Source organism: Brassica napus, chromosome C6 (assembly GCF_020379485.1).
Source record: "Brassica napus cultivar Da-Ae chromosome C6, Da-Ae, whole genome shotgun sequence".
In the NCBI taxonomy this organism is placed as follows: Eukaryota; Viridiplantae; Streptophyta; class Magnoliopsida; order Brassicales; family Brassicaceae; genus Brassica; species Brassica napus.
Window position 1 is genome coordinate 41,884,502 of NC_063449.1, and position 18,667 is coordinate 41,903,168.

Sequence of the window (18,667 nt, forward strand, 5' to 3'; positions counted from 1 at the left end):
CACGATTTAGTGAAAATATGTTTGTGACGACTTCATTATTATTTGTAAGAATGAGATTATTGTAAGGATGAGTTTGGATTAGGATCATAATCTCATCTTTAGCTTTAGACCAGTGATGGCTCTTGGCATATGCATAAAGTGCATTACATTGGTCCAAAAAAATTAGTTAGAATTTAAGATTTTTATATAGATTTGAAGGTTTTTTTTACAAATAAATTTTAAAATTTAAACTTGCTTAAAGTCTATCAAAAGAATGAACCGAGTCTACTTACGACGGCTTACGACCAATGTATGTTAAGGTTTTATATTGTAAACCATTTCTTCCATTAGAGATCTAAAAATTCAATAAAAACATTTTTTGTTTCACCACTAGTCCACCATATAATTGTTTGTAATGTTTTGGATTCAGAACATATTTTTATTGAAAATCATAAATATATATATAGTGATTTTAGATAGTCTGGAAATTCTATCTATGTATGTTTACCAAATTTTTGTAATTTTTTTTTTGCCAGAGAGTAAAATTATTTGGATCTCAGCTCCTGTTTGAGATCATCTATTTGTAAATTAAGACTATTACCATAGAGAATTTTACCTCTAAGAAAAGAAAAAAAAGAAGAATTTTACTCTTTTGTTTTTTACTCAACCCACAAAAAAGGATAAAAGATAAACCGATCTTGATAATTGTCATAAATTTTTTTCCTCCTCTTTCCCACTATAAGCTGGAACGTTCCTTCGCATCTTTTAGTAGTCCAATAGTCATACAAAACCTTTTCAGGAAACTTGTGACCAATATGAACTCAGCGTGTGGAGTTCTTGGCGAATGTAGTAAAGAAAGATTTAATCATCCAATTAGCGAGTGGTAATGACACTATTAGATAAGAGCAGAGAGTAATTAGTGACATCTAATTATTGTTTTAATTAAATAAATCCGCCGTGGCGCGTGGGTGTATGCCCTCCCACAATCCTTATCCCCAATGACTTTTTACGTGAAAACGCCAAGTCATCAATAGCATCAAAAGTGGTCCCCTCTAGCCTTAGTGTGCCACGTTTCTTTTCCAAAATATGAGCAAAGAACGGTCTTCACATACTTCTGGATATTTTTAGTGTAATACAAGTTTTTTACACCATGATTAATCCGGAGTTATTAGAGTGGAGTTTTTAGCGGAAGTTAAAGACTTTAAGAACTGGTTCTTAGTTTTTTTAGTTAAGAGTTAAGAAATAGTTTCTTAAATTTCACTAAAAACCTCATCCTAAGACCATGATTAATGGGGAGTTCTTACGGTGAGATTTTTAGCGGAATATAAGAACCCGTCTCTTAACTTTTAACTAAAAAAAATTAAGAACCGGCTCTTAAAAAAAATTAAGAACCGGTTCTAAAAGCCGGTTCTTAACTTTTTTTAGTTAAAAATTAAGAGACAAGTTCTTATATTCCGCTAATAACCTCATCATAAGAACTCTCATTAATCATGCTCTAAGAACCTCAGGTTGATCATGTTCTTAGTACTTCTCCTTCGGATTACTATGATTATTAGTTTTGTTTCTGAAAATAAAGATAACTATTAGATAACAGAATATTTTAAAATCACTCATTTTCAGAGCAGTTAAATAAAAAAAATTTAACGAGATAAAATATATAATTATATATATATATGGAAACTCATCTAGATAAGTCAATCCAACAATGAATAGTTTTCAAGTGTGATTTACGGTCCGGGTTTTGAAGATATATAAAAAATATGACTTAATCTTTTTTAGTAGCCAGTTTAGTACTTCTCCTTCGGATGCAATATATATATGTGAAGGCCTATATATTGCCCATAATGTTGGGGGTGTTGATGTGTGTTTTGTCATTACATAAACTACATAGTGCAGATAATAGTAACGTTGTATATGACTTTTGATTTGTTAAGCTTCTATCATATGGATAGGGTAGAAAAAGATAGGATGGGAGAGCAATAAAGATGGATGAGAAACGAATATTTGGGGAAATAGGACAAAAGAATATACTTCTGTTTGAAATGGAGATTCACCTAAATACTAAATACTAGAGGCCATGCAATGTAACCAAACAAATCAGTGGTCAAGCACACTCAATTATATGCCCTCTCTTCTTTTCTATGACGAAGACCCTTTAGAATCTTCAGAAGTTAAAGATATTTTCTACACTATTGGCTATTTCTAATTTGACTTCCTTTCATATATACATGTATACTTAAGCTTTATAAATATAGACACACACCTGTTACATATGTAATTCTTAATCCCTCCGTTTTAAAATGTTTTAAGAGTCTGTTCAAACATATAAGAGATAATTAGTTAATGTTTTTATGCATTTTTATTAATCAATAATGATAATTATATATTTTAATTAATTGAATTATTAATGATAGATTATTAAAATAGTTACACATGGAAAATTGTGTAATTATATTTTAAAATTGTAAAAATCTAGAAAATGTTATCGGGAAACAAGAAAAGTACAATTTATGAAACCAAATACCTTTAAAATAAAGATTAAACACACCATTTTATACAAACTAAATATCTAGTGTCAAATAAAAGTGTTTCTTTTCTTTTTGGATCACATGCTTATCATGAAAAAAAAACATTATCTAATTCAAAATTCCTTTAAAAGCTCTTTAACCGTGAATACTCTGAATTATTAGACAAATTCCCTTCATATAATCCCAATATTATATTTATATGGAAGAAAAAAAAACAAAAATATGTGACTAGGGATAATGGATATGACATTCAAAGGACAAAACCAATTATTATTTAAACCACAATGTACCAACCAATAAGAATCAAGTGACGCACACTAAACGACAGAAAGCTCAAGAATATAAACCCCAACCTTCTCGGCTTTCTAACATTTCATAAACTTTGAAAACATCAAACACTAACACAACCCCAAAACCATGGACATGAATCCCAACACTACACTCCCTCCAGGCTTCCGGTTTCATCCTACCGATGAAGAACTCATCGTTTACTACCTCAAAAACCAAACCATGTCTAGACCATGCCCTGTCTCGATCATACCAGAAGTCGATATCTACAAGTTCGACCCATGGCAGTTACCCGGTTCGATCCGCTTATTAATTTCTCATGTTAATATTATGGGTTTGCCGTTGATGTTAACTGTCTTACTTGCTTTCCGTTGTAAAACAGAGAAAACAGAGTTTGGAGAAAATGAGTGGTATTTCTTCAGCCCAAGAGACCGGAAGTATCCAAACGGAGTCCGTCCGAACCGGGCAGCTGTTTCCGGTTATTGGAAAGCGACCGGTACAGACAAAGCCATTTACAGCGGTTCAAGTAACGTAGGCGTCAAGAAAGCTCTCGTCTTCTACAAAGGCCGACCTCCCAAGGGGATCAAAACTGACTGGATCATGCACGAGTACCGTCTCAACGATTCACGTAAAGCATCAACCAAACGTAGCGGTTCTATGAGGGTAAAGCAGAGAAAATAAAATCATGTGTTTATTTTATAAGATAATTTGTTAAATGTTATATTATGTTTTTGTGCAGTTGGATGAATGGGTACTATGTAGGATATACAAGAAGAGAGGAGCAGGGAAGCTTCTAGATGAGAAAGAGGGTTACATGGATGAAGTACAAATCGATGAGACGTTAACAGTTGTTACGAACGAAGCAAAGCCAAGAAATGAGGAAGAGATAACGATGATGACGTCGACGAAACTTCCGAGGACGTGCTCGCTTGCTCATTTGCTAGAAATGGATTACATGGGACCCATCTCACACATTTTAACACCGTTCGATCTTCATAGTCCTGATCCGAACATTGTGAACGAGTCCGGTTGGTTCGGTGATCTACAGATTAGCCAAGACGAGATCATGAACCATCATCGTCAGGCTAGTATGTTTCAGTTTTAGTGATGGATTGGAATAAAGAAGAAAGAAATGAACATGGAAGATTGTAAAATATTAACTAGTAAAGAACCAAATTGTGATTCTTTATATTTTCTTGCGTATGAATGTGAAACGAAAAGATATGTTTAATTAATATTAAGCTGCTTCAGCATGTTCAAACGTAGTCATGGAGTTTATTTACGTTATACTAACCAATAAACAAATTAAACTTTTGGTACTAGTATGGTTGTTTCTTAAGAAATATAACAAAATAGAGATTAGGATGATGTTAACTTAGGATGAAAAAGTCGATGGCGTGTGGTGGAAGGAATCAACGCCAGATGCAATGCATTTATGATACATACTTATCTTTGTCGTTTGTGTAGATAACGAATGTTACAATTGTCATCATCGTACTTTAAACCTCATTTTGATTCGGTCGACGCAAGACTCAAAAACATAATGGAACGAAAGCAACTTATCACAAGTAAGATTACAAAATTGTGGGCCTTTCATGCTATTTCAGTATTTCTGACCGGTATTGGTCTACCTAAAAACGGTTTACAAAAACCAAGAGGATCAGACTGGTTTTAGAAAGAAAAAAACACACACCAAAGAAGTGAATTATTTCTACAAAGAAGGCAGCAAAAAAAAGATCAGTAGCTACGTAGTAGATTGCTCACATGCTTTGGCTGACCACCAAACAAACAAGATAGAGATATAAAAACTCTTTTAGTCCTTAAGTTTCAGATTGAAAGAGGTGAACAAAAATGTCTATGTGGATCGTTCTAGCTTGCATGGTGACATCATGGATCTTCTTGCACCGATGGGGACAGAGGAACAAGAGAGGTCCCAAGACATGGCCTTTGGTCGGAGCAGCCATTGAGCAGTTGACTAACTTTGACCGAATGCACGACTGGCTCGTTGAGTATCTTTACGACTCGAGAACCGTAGTGGTTCCGATGCCCTTCACCACTTACACATACATAGCAGATCCCATCAATGTCGAACACGTCCTCAAAACCAATTTCTCCAACTACCCAAAGGTGAGAAACTAACTCTTTTACTAATGTGCAAGTGTTATTCTCATTTTCATCTATGTTTTTTTTTTTTTTGTGTGTAATAAGGGAGAGACGTACCATTCGTATATGGAAGTTTTGTTGGGAGATGGGATCTTCAATTCAGATGGAGAGCTCTGGAGGAAACAGAGGAAAACCGCGAGTTTCGAATTTGCTTCCAAGAATCTTAGAGACTTCAGTACTGTAGTGTTTAAAGAGTATAGCCTCAAGCTCTTCTCCATCCTTTGTCAAGCCTCTTCCAAAGACCAACAAGTAGACATGCAGGTAACAGTCCGAAAGTCATATCCAGGACCAGATTTAAAATTTATGAGACCATAAACATTTTTAGGTTAATCTTTAATAAAACAATTCAACAATTTGGGAAATAAGTTTAGCTTTAAAAAAAATATAGCGATCATTCGTCCTATGTATAATAGATCTTTAAAATTTGGAGGTTAAGATGAATGCTTGATCCGACTGTACCAAAACCAGTCCTAGTGATATCTATGAACATGTCGTATGTTCTCTTCTTTTAAATCCTTTTCTTGATATTTTTGGCTGCAGGAATTGTTGATGAGAATGACTCTAGACTCCATATGTAAAGTGGGATTTGGTGTGGAGATAGGAACATTAGCTCCAGAGCTACCAGAGAATCGCTTTGCTAAAGCTTTCGATACCGCGAATATAATCGTAACACTTCGTTTCATAGACCCTCTTTGGAAGATTAAAAAGTACCTTAACATAGGATCTGAGGCATTACTTGGCAAGAGCATAAAAGTAGTCGATGATTTCACATATTCAATGATAAGAAGAAGGAAAGCAGAGATATTAGAGGCACAGAAATCTCCTTCCAACAACACTAAGGTAACAAAATAATGTTAGAACTCAAATGTATATATGCATGCACTTGTCACGTAGTAACATTTTTTTCTCAAAATGTACTAGATGAAGCATGATATACTCTCGAGGTTCATTGAGATCAGCGACGATCCTGATAGCAAATCAACTGAGAAAAGCCTAAGAGACATAGTCCTTAACTTTGTTATTGCTGGAAGAGATACAACAGCAACAACTCTCACTTGGGCTATATACATGATAATGATGAATGAACATGTCGCCGAGAAGCTTTGCTCAGAGCTACAAGAACTCGAAAGAGAAAAGGCAGAAGAGACAAACACACCGTTGCGTCAATACGATACAGAGGACTTCAAGTCCTTCAACGAGAGGGTAACACAGTTTGCAGGAATGTTGAGTTATGATTCTTTAGGAAAATTACACTACTTACATGCCGTGGTAACAGAAACACTTCGTCTCTACCCAGCAGTTCCTCAGGTATATATCACACCATTAATCCATAAAAAAATTGGGAAACAAGTGGGACTTACAACTTAAATATTTTAAAATATTGTAGGATCCAAAAGGAGTGTTAGAAGATGATATATTACCTAATGGAACAAAAGTAAAAGCAGGAGGAATGGTAACATATGTTCCTTACTCAATGGGTCGTATGGAGTACAACTGGGGATCAGATGCAGCAATGTTTAAACCAGAAAGATGGCTTAAAGATGGGATGTTTCAGAACGCTTCCCCATTCAAGTTCACAGCATTTCAGGTATAATCTAACAAACACATACTAATTTTTTTTTTATGGATTATGAAAAATGTGAACATGAAGAAATGTGAGTTTGCGTGAGTGATCATGCAGGCTGGACCTAGAATATGCTTGGGAAAAGATTCAGCTTATCTACAAATGAAGATGGCAATGGCAATTCTTTGCAGATTCTATAGATTCCATTTGGTACCAAATCATCCTGTCAAGTACCGGATGATGACAATTCTATCTATGGCGCATGGTTTGAAAGTTACTGTATCCAGACGTTCATAGACCAAAACAGAAAGAGAGTTTAATAAAGGAAAAGTCTAATCCAGTGTGGAATGATACAAGAAGATAAATATACAAATCTTTAGTAACATTTTGTTCTTAAACTATCAAAGAATTAAGATGAATTGTCCAAGTGAAAATATAATTTCAAGTTTCATGTTCTAAAACTTGGTGAGTATAGATAAATTCTTTTCAATAAAAATCTTAAGTAATGATTAATTGAAACTTGCTAATAAATTAATTATATTTTGTCATGCATAAGAATATTATGAAAAAATATTCCGAAAACTTATTTATCTCTATCAAATTGAACAACATCATTTGGAATTTATCATGCTTATATCTCTATAATATTATTTGAGAATTCAGTTTCCCATGTGTCACGTTCACGTAAACTCTCACGATGGTTGATTACCCTAATACCCTTAATGAATTAAAAATATTACATTTAAATACTATTATTGATTTTTTATTTAGTTTCCTTTTTAAAATTTTCAAAATAACATATATAATAAAAAGGGAATATTTATAAAGTTTAAAAAGCAAATTTAAAAACGAAAATATAAGTATATATTTTCATTAAAAATATATAACATATGATAACATATAAAATAATAATATATAACATATAAAATAATGTATAGCATATGTTATAGAATAATATATTTTATAACATATAACATATATGTATATAACATATGATTTCATTAAAAATGAAAGTTCAGAAAATAGTAATGTTCCATTGAAAAAATATTTATAAATAACATAAAATATACTTTTGAAGTAATAAAATAGTTTCATTATATCTTTATTTTATTATATGAAAACTATATATTTGTATATAATGTGAATACCAAAGAAAATCAAATAATTACATAATATTTTAAAATAGCATAACACTATATACTTTAACGAGGGAGATATATTATATTTTATCATTATTAAAATTATATGTTTTCTTAATATATAATTTACTTTTAAATTTTAAATTTTTATGTTTGTAGAACTTTATATATAATCAAGATACCAAGGCAAATCTGAATTCTCATTTTAAGATTATTGAAAATAAATTTCAGTTTACCATTCAATAAATCTAAATCATAAAATAATTTAGAATTTATAAAATATTTTAATTATTGTAAATATTGATATGTGTTCATGAACTTCCAAAAATGTATGAGTTACTTATGTATGTACTTATTTATATATATATATATATATATATATATATATACATGAGACTTTAGAGTATTATCGTTATATTAATTTATATAATTTAGAATCAGACACTTTAGTTTATTTTTTATTTTATTTTAAGCACAATATAACTTAAGGTATACATAATTTTCCTAAAATGTATTTACATATCTAAGATAACAAACAACCTAAATGCAAAAAAAAAAAAAATTAATGAAAATTTTAATATATTTAGAATAAAAAATATTATAGTTGAGTTCAGAAAAATAGATGTAATCGAATATACCCAAATGATAACTAAATCGACCGTAAAAAAAACAAAATCGACTAGATATAACATATCTAAAATAATATGTCTAACTAAAAGAATATAATATTATTAATATAAATTATGCACACAAATTATAAATTAATTTAAAATTAAAAGTAAATAGTAATCAATTATTATAATATATTTACGTATAAATATTTATATCCGTGCATGAGCACGGAAAAATCACCTAGTCAAACTTGTAAACGAAATTTTTTTTTAATAAAAGTATATAACAATCATGTACCAAATTTAAAAATATGTTTCTATGTAAATAATATTGAGTTAGATCAAATACCAAATGCAGTTAAACCAAATATGTATGTATATATATCACTTCCATATCGGTCAACAAAAAAGATTTATTGTATATTTGATTCTTGATATTCACTGGAATATTCGGCCCATGAAGGCCCAAACCGTGTCCTGAGAGAATAAAATGCTGCGTTAAGTTGAGGCATCGACATCATCATCGTGGAACGTGGAGCTCACATACTAAACAAGATCCGATCTAACCCCCCGGTTCTCGTCGGAATCTCTTCACGGTTAACCGGCGTTCCTCACCCACCTTTTCGGTAATTTCTTTCCGATTGAACTTTTTTTTCGTTCTGTTTGATCGTGCGCGGGGCTGCTCATGTGTCAGAGTATGTTTGTGATGAACGATTGTCAATGGAAAACTCCATAGTGTTGTTATCAAGATCTTCATAGGGTTCGCATCTGAAAAACAGAGTGGACTTTAAAAAAATAATATTTATAATCAGTACTAGTGTTTTTGATCGTTTTGTAGTGAAAACGATATTATATGTGTTTCCTGTTGTTTCTATTAGATCTCACAATCTACATAATAGGAAGAAATGTAGTAAGACTTAACTAGTTCGTGTAGTTCCAGTTATGGAAGACGTGAAGGGAAAGGAGCTTGTTGATGATACTCCTCCTCCTGTTGAACAAAATGATGAAACTGAGATTCATAAACAGCCATCGTCTGAGTCCGAGGTAACCACTTAGTTTAAATAGTGTTATGATCCTTCTCTGTATTCTTCACTGTTGGGGTTACTGTAGGAAAATGCGATCAAGAAAAAGTATGGAGGATTGTTGCCAAAGAAGATTCCTTTGATATCCAAGGTTAGCTTTTTTTTTTTTGTTTTCACCAATTTATATACATAGAAAAACTGTAATTTTTGATCCATTAGAGAAAAGCTAATTCAGATGTATTCAATGTTTTGTTCAAGGATCATGAGCGTGCGTTTTTTGACTCAGCTGATTGGGCATTAGGCAAGGTGATTCTTGCATACTTACTAACTAACAACCTTTGTGACTATCCTTCCTGCTACTGTCTCTTTCTGTGTCGTGTGCCAAAAAAAAAAAAAAAAAAGAAGAAGAAGAAGAAGCAGATAATAACTTGAATTACCATTTTTATTCAGCAAAAAGGACAAAAGCCAAAAGGGCCTTTGGAAGCTCTCCGACCAAAACTGCAGGTAAAAGTTTAAAGCTCGCTTTTTTTTTTCTTCTTCTTCTTCTTCTGTGTGTTCTCCACATGTTTCTTTGTTTGTCTTGATATCTATCTGTTTCACGAAACAGCCAACCCCGCACCAGCAACCAAGGGCAAGACGAATGGCCTTATCTTCAGGCGATAACTCTGAAGGTGACATATTTTTAGATAAATGAATTCACACAAACCTTGTTTTCTTGATTTCATTTTGACATATATCAACTCTTAACTCATTCAATGCATCTCGTGAAAGTCAGACGCTGAGGCTGACACCAACGAACCTCTGGATGACCAACAAGCTAGCGCATCAGCTGCTGACAACGCCAAGGATGATGGAGGCATCGTCGATGCTGCTGACGCCAAAGACAACATCAAGTCATGAACAAACATATCACAAGTCAGTTTACAGAAGAATAAGCGACCAGGCTTGCTTTGCAGTGGTTGTAGTAATATCGAGTCTCTCTCTTTACATTATATTCCATACTTGGGTACCAGCAAATCTGTATCACCATACAAAACCTAGTATCTGAAACGTCTATTTGGACGATTTGCAAATGGTTTGCTTTTATTGATCCATTAAATACCCTCTTAGTCAAAGTTTCTTTTTTACTCATCTGAACACCAATCTTGGCATCTTTATTCAATCAAGCAAAGTTATGACATCTTACTCAACGCTTCAAAATGATGGAAATGGAAAGTCAAATCCAACACCATGAATTGACAAACATTGAGGTTGTTTCCTTCTTGACTCGACCTTTCTAAAGTAACTTTGGATGTTACCACCATTAAAATGGAGCTTAGAGCAAACGTTAGTTCTAAAACATAGAAGACTCGCCTTCCTTGAAGTTACCATCGTTCTCCTCTTTAACGTCGCTTGTTGACAATGCCTTCTGGTCAAAGGTGCTGACTCAAAGATGCATTTCGTGTTGTAGCACCGGCCAAATGTCGATTAAGTTTTTTTTTTTTTTTTTTTAATGTGAACGTGGCATAGTAAGCTATTATAACTAATGTTTACTTGGCATTTTACTCAACCGAGTGACTGACGTGTTACTACTATGTTTGTACAAGTTTTTACGGTGGGGGGGGAGTGAGTGGTTTTGAAGTGATATTTAAGAAAAAAAAAAATGATATATCATTTACGGTGTGTCGGTGTGCTGATGATCTGCTCCTCTCCTCAGGCAAACATTCCGGTAAGAGATTCTTCTCGCTGCCATGCAACCATGTGAACAGAATCTCCATCTGTTTTTTTTTTTCATTCTCCCTTTGGATTCTGAGAGTCTTGTTGTCGCTTATGGGTAGTAGAAAGTCTAGAGACAAAGAGACCATTGCTCCTGCTCCATGCAGCTAATGTTGCATCTATGATTAGGATTTCAATATAGAAACTACTAATTAAGTTCCTCTTAGAGAGTCGCACAAAAAAAAAAAGTTCCCCTTAGAGTCTAGAGACAAAAAGACCATTGTTTATATCCCAAAACTTACAATATGATGTTGTTTAGCAGGTTTGTTGTTTATTTGTTTTAGCAGGTTTGTTGTGTATTGGATGAAGGATACATACATTAAATTTATTGCAGAAAATGGTAATGTTACACCTGAATAATCTTTCATATATAGGTTGTAACTCTTGATATGGTATGGAAATGATAAAAAAAAAGTTTCCATGTTTTCTTCAGGCAAAACATTCTGCTGGTGATGACGATGATGTAAATTGGAATACAGATGATGAAATTGATAACTTCCAATCGTTTCCTGTAAATTATATATCCAAAGTATCAATTCAACCTTGTTTCTGAATTCTAAAGAAAAAAACTCCTTTAAAGAATATTTTTATGTTTGTTTTTGTGTATGACATTAGAGAAACGTAGTTCATACGGATGAGACGGTTGCTAAGTTCATTGAGATGGGATTCTCTATCGAAATGATCGGTAGAGCGGTTGAAGAAACCGGCGGTTAGAACTATTTATTTATTCTTTTGTGTTATCTTAGTTATGCGTTTATGTTGCCTGTTAATCCGTGAAATTTAAATAACGTGCAGGAGAAAATCCAGAACCTTTGATGATTCTTGAAACTCTCTTCAAGATTTCTGTAAGTTTCTTACTGTGAATTATTTATGTTATTTGTATGTTTCTTTTCTTTTCCTTGACTCCATTCTGTGCTTTGTGTGCAGACAAGCTCTGAAGCTAGTTCATCTAAATCTAAGGTCATAGACGAGCTTATTGGTATGGGTTTCTCCGAGGAATTAGTGATCAAAGCTATACAGGAACATGGTAATGACATGTCTCTTACTCTCCTTTTTCCATGGAATTGGGAAACTTCAGTGTGGTATCTTGAAACTGTCTTTGATAATATGTAGGAGAAGAAAATCTTGAGGAGATAACAAATGCACTTCTGAGTTATGCAGTAAGTAGATACTGTGATTCTTGTATCTTTGACATATAAATGCACATAATGTGTCACCTATTGAAGGCTTGTTACTGTTTCATAGGAGGCAGAGAAAATGCATGAAACAGAGAATGAGGACATCAACAATAACTACTTCGCAGATGATAATGATGACGTTAATATTTTCTCAGGTCTATCATCCTCAGATGAAGAGGTATATACACACATTGTTCGAGTTTCTATGCGTTTCTCATTTTACATTTTTAGATACTGTATAACATTGTCTTCTTTTTCTACTTCGGAAAATAACAGAACGAGTTACACTCTTTTCATGAAGATGGTAGATTGCAAGATTTGATCAAAATGGGATATCCAAGGAAAGAGGCTTCCATAGCTCTAGAGAGATGTGGTAACCTCTTACTAATTTATTTCCGTGATGCATTACAGAATTTTTCTTTTTCTCTTATAGATGCAATCAGTGTCCTTGCAACTTATTCATGTATCTTCTCAAACTTTTCAGGAGAAATTGCAAGTTTGGCAGAGGTTGTTGACTTCATTTTTGCTGCTCAAATGGCACGGCAACTAGATGAGTTTTGGGCAGCTCCAGATGAAAAAGAGGTAATAAGTTTAAGTCCTCTTGAAGAACTTAAGACACCCATCAATTTATGTTTCTTTGACGATGTTACTATACTAGGTTGTTTTTCATCCTTTTAATGACCTTTTGATTGTGCATGAAGCAGCGAAGAATTAACGAGCCACCGCCAAGAAGGAGAAAGCTGAACACTGACATAGCCAGTGATGACGAGCTCATCCGTCTACCAAATCCAATGATCGGGTTTGGTGTACCTAAGGAACCTGGACTTATAACTGATAGGCCAGTCCCCATTCCTAATATTGCTCTAGGTCCACCCTATTTCTACTTCGAGAATGTTGCAATGACACCCAAAGGTGTTTGGGCCACAATGTCTAGTCATCTGTATGACATCAAACCCGAATTTGTGGACTCCCTGTACTTTTGTGCTGCTGCGAGGAAGAGAGGTTACATTCACAACCTTCCAATCAAGAACAGATTTGAGATACAACCCACACCACATTATACGATACAAGAAGAGTTTCCTTTGACCAAGAAATGGTGGCCTGATTGGGATAAAAGAACGAAACTGAACTGTGTGTTGACTTGCATCGCCAGTGCTCAGCTCACAAACAAAATACGCAAGCGTCTTGAAAAACATGAAAGGGATCCAGCTGTGCAGAAAGATGTAGTAGATCAATGCAAAAAATGGAACCTGGTTTGGGTTGGTAAGAACAAAGCTGCCCCTCTGGAACCATACGAGATGGAAAGGCTTCTAGGTTTCCCAAATAATCATACTCGTGGTATAAGCAGAAAGGATCGCTACAAGTCTCTAGGCAACTCATTTCAGGTACTAAGGCTATTGTCAGTTCAAGTATCTTGGTCTAAGCTTGTTTTCTTATCATCTCTTGTCCTTTAGGTTGATACTGTTGCCTATCACTTGTCTGTCCTTAAGCCGTTGTACCCAAAAGGCATAAACGTCTTGTCACTCTTCACTGGCATAGGCGGTGGAGAAGTAGCACTTCACCGTCTCCAAATACCAATGAAGCTAGTTGTGTCTGTTGAGATATCAGAAGTCAACAGGAACATATTCAGGAGTTTTTGGGAGCAGACAAATCAAAGGGGTGATCTGATAGAGTTTAGAGATGTTGAAGAGCTTGACGACCATAAGATAGAGGGACTTATGGACCAGTATGGAGGGTTTGACCTTGTTATAGGTGGTAGCCCCTGTAACAATCTAGCTGGAGCTAATAGGGTTAGTAGGACTGGACTTGAAGGAGACCAGTCATCACTGTTCTATGATTACTGCCGGATTCTAGACGCTGTTCGCAGCAAAGCCTCAAGAATGAGGAGGTAGAGTATCTCTTGTGTAGATCACTTTTTTTTTGCATGGGTTGCGTTCAAACTTGTATGTTGCATGCAGCTTCTTTTTGTGCCTCTCTAAGATATCAAGAATACTTTATATTTAACCATACTACACTTTAAGGGTTTTTTTTTCACTTGCTAGAGCAGTAGAGCTCCTTTCACGCCATAAAGTTGGCCATCTCTATTGTTGTTGATTTGTCTTTTATTAACAACATGAAGTTAAAGATTTACAATAACCGATCAAAGTAGATTCCTGTTATATCTGTATGTGTCTTTTAGGTTTAGGAAAATTACTATTTCTAAGGATAATTATGTATTTCTAAAAAGGAAATGAAATTTGGTTTTGAGGCTAATATAAATATTGATTTAAAGAATTGTAAAATTATTCATTTATATAATAATATACAAATCTTAAATGGGTATTTGCCTCAATTCGTTCCGTTTGCTTTGATTTCTTCTAGTCTTAGATTCAGATTCGCCTTTGTTCATAACACTTGTGATGTGAGCTATGCGTCTATGACAAAAGCCATGACGTCTTTTACTCAAACAAAACAAGGCTTCACTGGAAGAGTGGTTGATGAAAATGGAGTTTACGCACTTCAGCCTCAACCTTGAGTATGAGGTTGTTTTCAGGAAGGGAGAAAAATAAGGGTTTGAATGTATCAAGAAAACCAATAAACATCAGGTTTTGCGACAAATTGAGTCCTGCAAAGTTTTGTCTCCAAAACTTACTCAAGATTTTGATAAAAATTGTTTTCAAACAAAAATAATGAATTTGAGTTCTAAATAATAAAAGACGCAATGAATTCTAGATAAATAACAACGTGCATCATTCTCAGTTATAAAAAATTCTCCGTTATCTTCAAATAAAATTTCGATATTTTCGGTATTTGACAAAGTAGAGAGAAGAAAAAGATAGTGCTGAGGAAATAAACCGAACCCGAACCGATCCGAACCCGATCCGATAAAAATGAATCCGAACCCGACATAAATACCAAATGGATCTTGTTTTATGGTATTTCGGGATATAAGTATTATCCGAACCAAACTCAGACTTAAATGGATATCCGATAGAACCCGAACCATTCAAAATCCCAAAAAAAACTTGTACCAAACATGATCTCAATTCCTAATATGTATCCAAGATACGCTAAGATATTTTTTTTTTGATCAAAACGCTAAGATATTATTAAACATCTAAAATAATTATCTATTACATGAAGGTTGATGGTTGAAAGTGTCAGTTGAGGCTTGAAATTTTTAGATTTTGGTGTTGTTTTTGTTGAATACTTTTTTTCATTTAATGAGAAGTTGGTTTTTCGTTTTATAGTTTCATTTATTTGTTTTTTTTCTATCAATAACTATGTTTACCTTTCATTTGATTTTGAATGATCACGTTTGTTTGATGTTTTTTTTTTCTTATTTTTGAATGGATTTTAGTTATGGTTTGGTTACAAAATATGCACAAATCAAGTATTTTAAAACCGAAAAACCGATTTTACTTAAGTTTTGGTTACAAAACAGATATAAATCAAGTACTTTAAAACTGAAGAACCGATTGGGACCGGAATCCAAAAATACATCGGGTTGTACCGGTTTTTTGAAGATTTACTAACCGCGATCGGAACCCAATAGAACCTGAACGGGTCATGAATGGAACTTTGGGAATCTAAAGCATCTTACTATTTCCTTTCGCAAACTGATCCCGCTCGTATCAAATTTATCGAAGAAAATGGTAATTACACACAAACACGTGAATAATCATCTCTCATGAAATGGTACGGAAATTGATAAAAAAAAAGTTTGGATGTTTTCTTCAGGCAAACGATTCTGCCGCTGACGACGATGATGGAAGCTGGAATACAGATGATGAAATCAATAGCTTCCAATCGTCTCCTGTAAAATTACACGTCTGAAACATCGATTCAACAAGCTGGTGTTAAGTGCTTGTTTTAAAAACTTTTTAACTTGTTTGACGCTGAAACAAGAATCGTTTTTTTTTTTTTTTTTTTGGGATGACATTGGAGAAACGTAGTTCATATGGATGAGACGGTTGGTAAGTTTGTTGAGATGGGATTCTCCATCGAAATTGATCCGTAGAGCGGTTGAAGAAACCGGCGGTTAGAAGTCTGTTTTTATTTATTCTCGTGTGTTAGTTATCTGAGATATGCGTTTATGTTGCCTGTTAAATCATCAACGGAATGTTGATAACTTGCAGGAGGCAATCCGGAATCTATGATGATTCTTGAAACTCTCTTCAAGCTTTCTGTAAAATTCTTCTTTGTGAATTTACTTTAGGTTATTTAGTTTCTTTACTTTGATTCCCTTTGTGTGTAGACAAGCTCTGAAGCTAGCTCATCTAAATCTAAGCTCATAGATGAGGAATTAGTGATCAAAGCAATACATGAACATGGTATAGACATATATATCTCTTGCTCTCTTTTTTTTCAAGGAATTGGGAAACTTCAGTTTGGTAAGAAAATCTAGAGGAGATTACAAATGCACTTCTGAGATATGCAGTAAGTAGATAACTCTGATTGTTTACAAATGCACTTAAATGTGTCGCACGTATTTGAAGGCTGTTGGTTTTCTAGGAGGCAGAGAAAATGCGTGAAACAGAGAATGAGGACATGGCCAATGACAATACTTATCAGATGATAATGATGATGCCGACCTTTTCTCAGGTCTATCATCCTCAGATGAAGAGGTACATATATATATACAGACTGTTTTACATTCTTAGCTTTTTGTTTCCATGCGTTTCTCGTTTTACGTTTTGTAGATGTTGACTGTTGTACAACATTGTCTTCTTTTATCCATTTTGATCAAAATGGGCTATCCAAGGGAAGAGGCTTCTATAGCTTTACAGAGATGTGGTAACCTCTCGCTAACCTGTTACATGTATTTCTCTCATAGTGAGTGTTCTTGCAACTTATTCTTCTCAAACTTTTCAGGAGAAATTGCAAGTTTGGCAGAGGTCGTTGACTTCATTTTATGCTGCTCAAATGGCACGGCAGTTACGTGAGTTTTGGGCAGATCCTGGTGAAGTAGAGGTAATAAGTCTATGTCCTCTTTGCGAACCTAAGACACCCATCAAGTTATGTTTCTGTAACCATGTTACTATATTTGTGGCTAATTAGTTTAAGGGTACCGCAGTTTTCCCTAAGTTATGTAGTTTTTCATCCTTATCCATGGGTAATCTGTGGTTTGCGTGCAGCAGCAGTCAAGAAGCAATGAGCCACCGCCAAGAAGGAGGAAGCTAAACACTGCCATGCCCAGTGATGACGAGCTCATCCATTTACCAAATCCGATGATTGGGTTCGGTGTACCTAATGAACCTGGGCTTATAACAGAGAGGCCAGTCCCAATCCCTGACATTGCTCGTGGTCCGCCCTACTTCTACTTCGAGAACGTTGCAATGGCACCAAAAGGTGTTTGGGCCAAGATGTCTAGTCATCTCTATGACATCAAGCCAGAATTCGTGGACTCCTTGTACTTCTCTGCTGCTGCAAGGAAGAGAGGTTATATTCACAACCTCCCTATCAAGAACAGGTTTGAGATACAGCCCACTCCACATTATACCATAGAGGACGAGTTTCCTGACACCAAGAAATGGTGGCATGTTTGGGATAACAGAACGAAGCTGAACTGTGTGTTGACGTGCATCGCCAGTGCTCAGATCACGAAGGATATACGCGAGCGTCTTGAAAAACATGAAGGGGATCCACGTGTACAGAAAGATGTGGTCGATCAGTGCAAAAGATGGAACCTGGTTTGGGTTGGTAAGAACAAAGCTGCCCCACTTGAACCATGCGAGATGGAAAGTCTTCTAGGCTTCCCAGGAAACTATACTCGTGGTGTAAGCAGAAGGGATCGATACAAGTCTCTAGGCAACTCATTTCTGGTATATAGTTTTATGACAAAGTCTCTTGTTAGTTCAGGTTTGGTTATAAAGTCTCTTATCTAAGCTTGTGTTCTTTTCATTTAGGTTGATACTGTTGCCTATCACTTGTCTGTGCTCAAGGCTTTGTACCCAAAAGGTGTAAACATCTTGTCACTCTTCACGGGCATAGGCGGTGGAGAAGTTATTAAGGAAAGAATATCATATGTATATAACTACCGTATATTCTTTATATACTTGTGTATCAGTCATCTTGATCTCCTCCTATAATCTCTCTTGTACGATGTATAAATATGTGTATACTCTGATCAATAGAAATTATCTTTCATATCACATATGGTATCAGAGCATCGATACTAGACCTAATTTTTTATTTATTTATTTATTTTTTTTCCGCCACTTTCTTTTTCTTCTTGCATCCCTCTCAATGGCTACCTCCGATAACAGTCAGTTCACCTCTCCTGTTGAAACCATCGTGCCCTCTACCACCTCTCTCTTGAACATCAACATGTCGAACATCACTAAGCTCACTGCCTCCAACTATCTTGTTTGGAGCCGCCAAGTACATGCTCTTCTTGATGGGTATGAACTTTCTAATCATCTTGATGAATCTGCTCCTGCACCAGAAGCTACTATCAC

The 18,667-nt window shown here is 34.7% G+C and overlaps 5 protein-coding genes across 18 annotated transcripts; all 5 read left to right on the forward strand.

Annotated features, from left to right (window-relative positions):
* Positions 1-2,859: 2,859 nt before the first annotated feature.
* Positions 2,860-4,048, forward strand: LOC106402938 (NAC transcription factor 29). The gene is made up of 3 exons (XM_013843759.3): positions 2,860-3,090; positions 3,178-3,458; positions 3,535-4,048. Exons 1-3 carry the CDS (start codon positions 2,925-2,927, stop codon positions 3,898-3,900), a joined length of 813 nt encoding a protein of 270 aa, XP_013699213.2. The 5' UTR covers positions 2,860-2,924; the 3' UTR covers positions 3,901-4,048.
* A 570-nt stretch (positions 4,049-4,618) lies between these two features.
* LOC106405268 (cytochrome P450 704B1) lies at positions 4,619-7,035 on the forward strand. Its single transcript, XM_022704544.2, has 6 exons — positions 4,619-4,922; positions 5,004-5,219; positions 5,499-5,798; positions 5,880-6,266; positions 6,346-6,546; positions 6,640-7,035. The coding sequence occupies exons 1-6, from the start codon at positions 4,647-4,649 to the stop codon at positions 6,817-6,819; spliced, it is 1,560 nt and encodes a 519-aa protein (XP_022560265.2). The 5' UTR covers positions 4,619-4,646; the 3' UTR covers positions 6,820-7,035.
* Positions 7,036-8,722: 1,687 nt separating this feature from the next.
* Positions 8,723-10,425, forward strand: LOC106406884. 3 transcript variants are annotated; one of them, XM_013847627.3, is made up of 7 exons: positions 8,723-8,898; positions 9,213-9,316; positions 9,383-9,445; positions 9,553-9,600; positions 9,745-9,798; positions 9,902-9,965; positions 10,070-10,425. In XM_013847627.3, the coding sequence occupies exons 2-7, from the start codon at positions 9,215-9,217 to the stop codon at positions 10,192-10,194; spliced, it is 456 nt and encodes a 151-aa protein (XP_013703081.2). In that variant the 5' UTR covers positions 8,723-8,898; positions 9,213-9,214; the 3' UTR covers positions 10,195-10,425. The 3 variants fall into 3 exon arrangements, with proteins under 3 accessions (XP_013703081.2, XP_013703082.2, XP_048617210.1); XM_013847628.3 differs by having other exon boundaries at positions 8,741-8,898; positions 9,207-9,316; XM_048761253.1 differs by having other exon boundaries at positions 8,791-8,898; positions 9,198-9,316.
* Positions 10,426-10,940: 515 nt separating this feature from the next.
* On the forward strand, positions 10,941-14,369 carry LOC106405000 (DNA (cytosine-5)-methyltransferase DRM1). 5 transcript variants are annotated; one of them, XM_013845627.3, is made up of 12 exons: positions 10,941-11,002; positions 11,337-11,389; positions 11,483-11,578; positions 11,665-11,758; positions 11,845-11,894; positions 11,977-12,076; positions 12,163-12,209; positions 12,295-12,405; positions 12,504-12,600; positions 12,712-12,809; positions 12,929-13,612; positions 13,682-14,369. In XM_013845627.3, the coding sequence occupies exons 2-12, from the start codon at positions 11,387-11,389 to the stop codon at positions 14,117-14,119; spliced, it is 1,818 nt and encodes a 605-aa protein (XP_013701081.2). In that variant the 5' UTR covers positions 10,941-11,002; positions 11,337-11,386; the 3' UTR covers positions 14,120-14,369. The 5 variants fall into 5 exon arrangements, with proteins under 5 accessions (XP_013701081.2, XP_013701082.2, XP_022560405.2 ...); XM_013845628.3 differs by having other exon boundaries at positions 10,943-11,002; positions 11,334-11,389; XM_022704684.2 differs by having other exon boundaries at positions 10,943-11,002; positions 11,334-11,389; positions 11,483-11,560.
* A 1,401-nt stretch (positions 14,370-15,770) lies between these two features.
* LOC106403411 (DNA (cytosine-5)-methyltransferase DRM1-like) lies at positions 15,771-18,361 on the forward strand. 8 transcript variants are annotated; one of them, XM_048761254.1, is made up of 7 exons: positions 15,771-15,862; positions 15,948-16,646; positions 16,722-16,834; positions 16,910-17,003; positions 17,082-17,180; positions 17,345-18,031; positions 18,116-18,361. In XM_048761254.1, the coding sequence occupies exons 5-7, from the start codon at positions 17,133-17,135 to the stop codon at positions 18,296-18,298; spliced, it is 918 nt and encodes a 305-aa protein (XP_048617211.1). In that variant the 5' UTR covers positions 15,771-15,862; positions 15,948-16,646; positions 16,722-16,834; positions 16,910-17,003; positions 17,082-17,132; the 3' UTR covers positions 18,299-18,361. The 8 variants fall into 8 exon arrangements, with proteins under 8 accessions (XP_048617211.1, XP_048617216.1, XP_048617219.1 ...); XM_048761259.1 differs by having other exon boundaries at positions 16,972-17,003; positions 17,348-18,031; XM_048761262.1 differs by lacking the exon at positions 15,771-15,862 and having other exon boundaries at positions 15,877-16,646; positions 17,345-17,679; positions 17,764-18,031.
* Positions 18,362-18,667: the final 306 nt, after the last annotated feature.

Coding starts and splice junctions, on each gene's coding strand:
- LOC106406884 (XM_013847627.3), top strand. CDS start 9,215: ATGGAAGACGTGAAGGGAAAGGAGCTTGTTGATGATACTCCTCCTCCT. Junction 9,601..9,744: donor CTGATTGGGCATTAGGCAAG/GTGATTCTTGCA, acceptor ATTTTTATTCAG/CAAAAAGGACAAAAGCCAAA. Junction 9,799..9,901: donor CTCTCCGACCAAAACTGCAG/GTAAAAGTTTAA, acceptor TTCACGAAACAG/CCAACCCCGCACCAGCAACC.
- LOC106405000 (XM_013845627.3), top strand. Junction 11,579..11,664: donor CTGTAAATTATATATCCAAA/GTATCAATTCAA, acceptor GTATGACATTAG/AGAAACGTAGTTCATACGGA. Junction 12,406..12,503: donor TATCATCCTCAGATGAAGAG/GTATATACACAC, acceptor GGAAAATAACAG/AACGAGTTACACTCTTTTCA.
- LOC106405268 (XM_022704544.2), top strand. CDS start 4,647: ATGTCTATGTGGATCGTTCTAGCTTGCATGGTGACATCATGGATCTTC. Junction 4,923..5,003: donor ATTTCTCCAACTACCCAAAG/GTGAGAAACTAA, acceptor GTGTGTAATAAG/GGAGAGACGTACCATTCGTA. Junction 6,267..6,345: donor TCTACCCAGCAGTTCCTCAG/GTATATATCACA, acceptor AAAATATTGTAG/GATCCAAAAGGAGTGTTAGA.
- LOC106402938 (XM_013843759.3), top strand. CDS start 2,925: ATGGACATGAATCCCAACACTACACTCCCTCCAGGCTTCCGGTTTCAT. Junction 3,091..3,177: donor CGACCCATGGCAGTTACCCG/GTTCGATCCGCT, acceptor GTTGTAAAACAG/AGAAAACAGAGTTTGGAGAA. Junction 3,459..3,534: donor AACGTAGCGGTTCTATGAGG/GTAAAGCAGAGA, acceptor GTTTTTGTGCAG/TTGGATGAATGGGTACTATG.
- LOC106403411 (XM_048761254.1), top strand. CDS start 17,133: ATGGCACGGCAGTTACGTGAGTTTTGGGCAGATCCTGGTGAAGTAGAG. Junction 17,181..17,344: donor CAGATCCTGGTGAAGTAGAG/GTAATAAGTCTA, acceptor GTTTGCGTGCAG/CAGCAGTCAAGAAGCAATGA. Junction 18,032..18,115: donor CTCTAGGCAACTCATTTCTG/GTATATAGTTTT, acceptor CTTTTCATTTAG/GTTGATACTGTTGCCTATCA.